The sequence below is a fragment of the Simochromis diagramma genome, unplaced genomic scaffold (genome assembly GCF_900408965.1).
Source record: "Simochromis diagramma unplaced genomic scaffold, fSimDia1.1 OVJJ01000517.1, whole genome shotgun sequence".
Classification (NCBI taxonomy): domain Eukaryota; kingdom Metazoa; phylum Chordata; class Actinopteri; order Cichliformes; family Cichlidae; genus Simochromis; species Simochromis diagramma.
In genome coordinates this window covers 551,370-553,670 of record NW_024387173.1, presented here as the reverse complement: position 1 = coordinate 553,670, position 2,301 = coordinate 551,370, and the positions used below count along the sequence as shown (strand labels likewise).

Sequence of the window (2,301 nt, the reverse complement as noted above, 5' to 3'; positions counted from 1 at the left end):
CTGGCAGTGTGTTATGTGTCTTATTTTTGACCAATGTGCAATGTGTATGCTACAGCAGCAACAGCCCTTTGCTGCTGTAGCAACTCCAACTATTCACCATTATCTGGAGCGGCTCTTATTCATATCAGTATTTGGAAGGAATAACACAAGATCCTTGTGTTCATCTTAAAATGCATTAAAGTATGCACGTGACCCCCCCCACACACACACACAAAACAAATAAACCCCACAGTGGGACTTCCAAAGAGCTGGGCTGTGCTATCACTGAGTTTAACATACATAATTAAAATGCCAAACAGTTTGTGCTACAAAAGTAATTATATGCATCACATCCACAACTACAACCTGTGAAATGAACAGTCCTAATAAAAGATGCATGTATTTAAGTCAGCCCAGTGATAACTAGCTGACTAGTTTAATATAATTTATCATGAGAGAAACAAAGTTCACATTCGTGTAAAACCTTTATAAATAAACAACAAACAAACCAAAAAACGTGGCTATTTTTTAACAGAAGTTTTAAATAATAATGTGAACATCTTTCTGACCTTGGTGTGTTTTCCCCCTGGCTTGTAGCTGGTAATTGACCTTAGCAATCCAGACTGTCCTGCTTCTCAAAGTGCTCTTGTTAATATTTATTGGTGCACTATGTTACATTTTTAATAATATATGCTAGTAAAAAGTGACTGATACATGCTACCCATGTATGATCACTGATACTGATGATATCAATATCATGATGGCAGTTTTATGACACTTAATGAAAATGTAATATAAATTCTAAGTTATACAATTCACAACCTGCCATGTGTTTGAGGAGAATGAACTCTTATCTAAGCTGTAGTCCAAAAATGATGAACTACTTGGTGGTTCAATCCTTCGCTGCTCCATCCTGAAATCACGCCGATTAACGAACTTTTATTATGAAGCCACACGCTGAGCCTTTTCTCTGTCGCCATGTTGTTTGTTGTATGAGAGGAGCAAGGCGTGGATCGAGACGGGGTTTAGTTATAGTAACTTACAGCTAACGCCAGAGGTCGCACAACTTCCACGGGACAAAGTCGGAGCGTGTTTATGTAGGTCAGTACAGCCAAAAGTATCATCTAGCAAGGCCATCTGCAGACAGCACGCTGCAGCCAGTTGGATGCTTTGTGGCATGTTGTTGTATCTTGGTCTAACTCAGTGAGTGTCAGCAGTTATTGTGGCAGCATGTCAGTCAGGAATTTAACTTATTAAACGTGGAAGTCGGAATAAAACAATGTGAAAGTTATTGTTTCTGTTAGTTTTTTAAGTTCTCTTCATCTATCCATGTGGACCTGCTCTAAAGCACTTTGCACGGCTTGCCAGTGAGACTAAACATGTTTCAGCTTATTTTTTTAAATGATCCTTCTTTAAGCAGTTATTTACAGAGCACTGGTTTTTCAGACATAACCCTGTTATGTAGTTTTATCTTGAATGTGCGTCTCTCTCTGTCAGATTGTGCGCTCTCGGTTCGTTTTGCGTCGTCAGTGAAGTTTTGCTGATCTGCTGCAGGCGGGCGGTGCGCCACAGACACCCACCCGCCCCAAACACAAGCGGAGCGTGCATCATGAACGGATTTCACGGCTGACATTTTATAAGGACAGAACACACTGACTAAGAGATAAATGTATGACGAACGCTGTTAAAAATAATTTTGTTAAAAATATAAGACCGAAATGTTGCCCGAACACCAAACCGGAAAGCGAAGGAGGACGAAGCTGTGAGAACGGATCTGTCCTACGAGGCTTGAAACCATCACGGCGCTCCACGGGAGGAGCGAGACGGGGATAACGAGCTCCAAAAGAAGAAGAGGAGGGGGAAAATGCTTAAAGTTTGGCCGTGTTGTTATCTACAAGTGCGACTCCGCAGCAGCATCGGAAAATGAGCAGGAATTAAACGAAGAATGCATGTCGTTTGGGATATAGCTGTGATTTTGCAAACATATATCATCTGCACTTCATCAGGTAAGGAAGCGAAAGAAGCCAGCATCCTTCACAGCTTTTAACAAATGAGGAATAGAAGGGAGCATGGGTACACTACATTCATGTGTGATAGAAGATAGACTCTGCTGAAATGTTACATAATAGTGACTTAGGCTGCTGATAAAAGACCTATAGTAATCTGGCAATTAGGTAAATCATCGCCTACTCATCTTTGAGTGTGTTTTATGAGTCAACAGGCTCTTCGCACAGAGACATACGGCAGCACGCTGGTGTGAGTCTGACCATGAAATGCATGCTGCAGAACTCTCATCAAAACCACACACACACACACACACAC

At 41.3% G+C, this 2,301-nt stretch overlaps 1 protein-coding gene across 1 annotated transcript in view; it reads left to right on the top strand.

Moving 5' to 3' along the window:
- The first annotated feature begins 740 nt into the window (after positions 1 to 740).
- Positions 741 to 2,301, top strand: part of LOC120744679 (carbonic anhydrase-related protein 10-like) — a 135,906-nt gene continuing 134,345 nt past the window's right edge. The window contains exon 1 of the mRNA XM_040049189.1: positions 741 to 1,985. Within this exon, the coding sequence (XP_039905123.1) occupies positions 1,925 to 1,985 (61 nt within the window). The 5' untranslated portion in view covers positions 741 to 1,924. The remainder of the gene's footprint in view (positions 1,986 to 2,301) is intronic.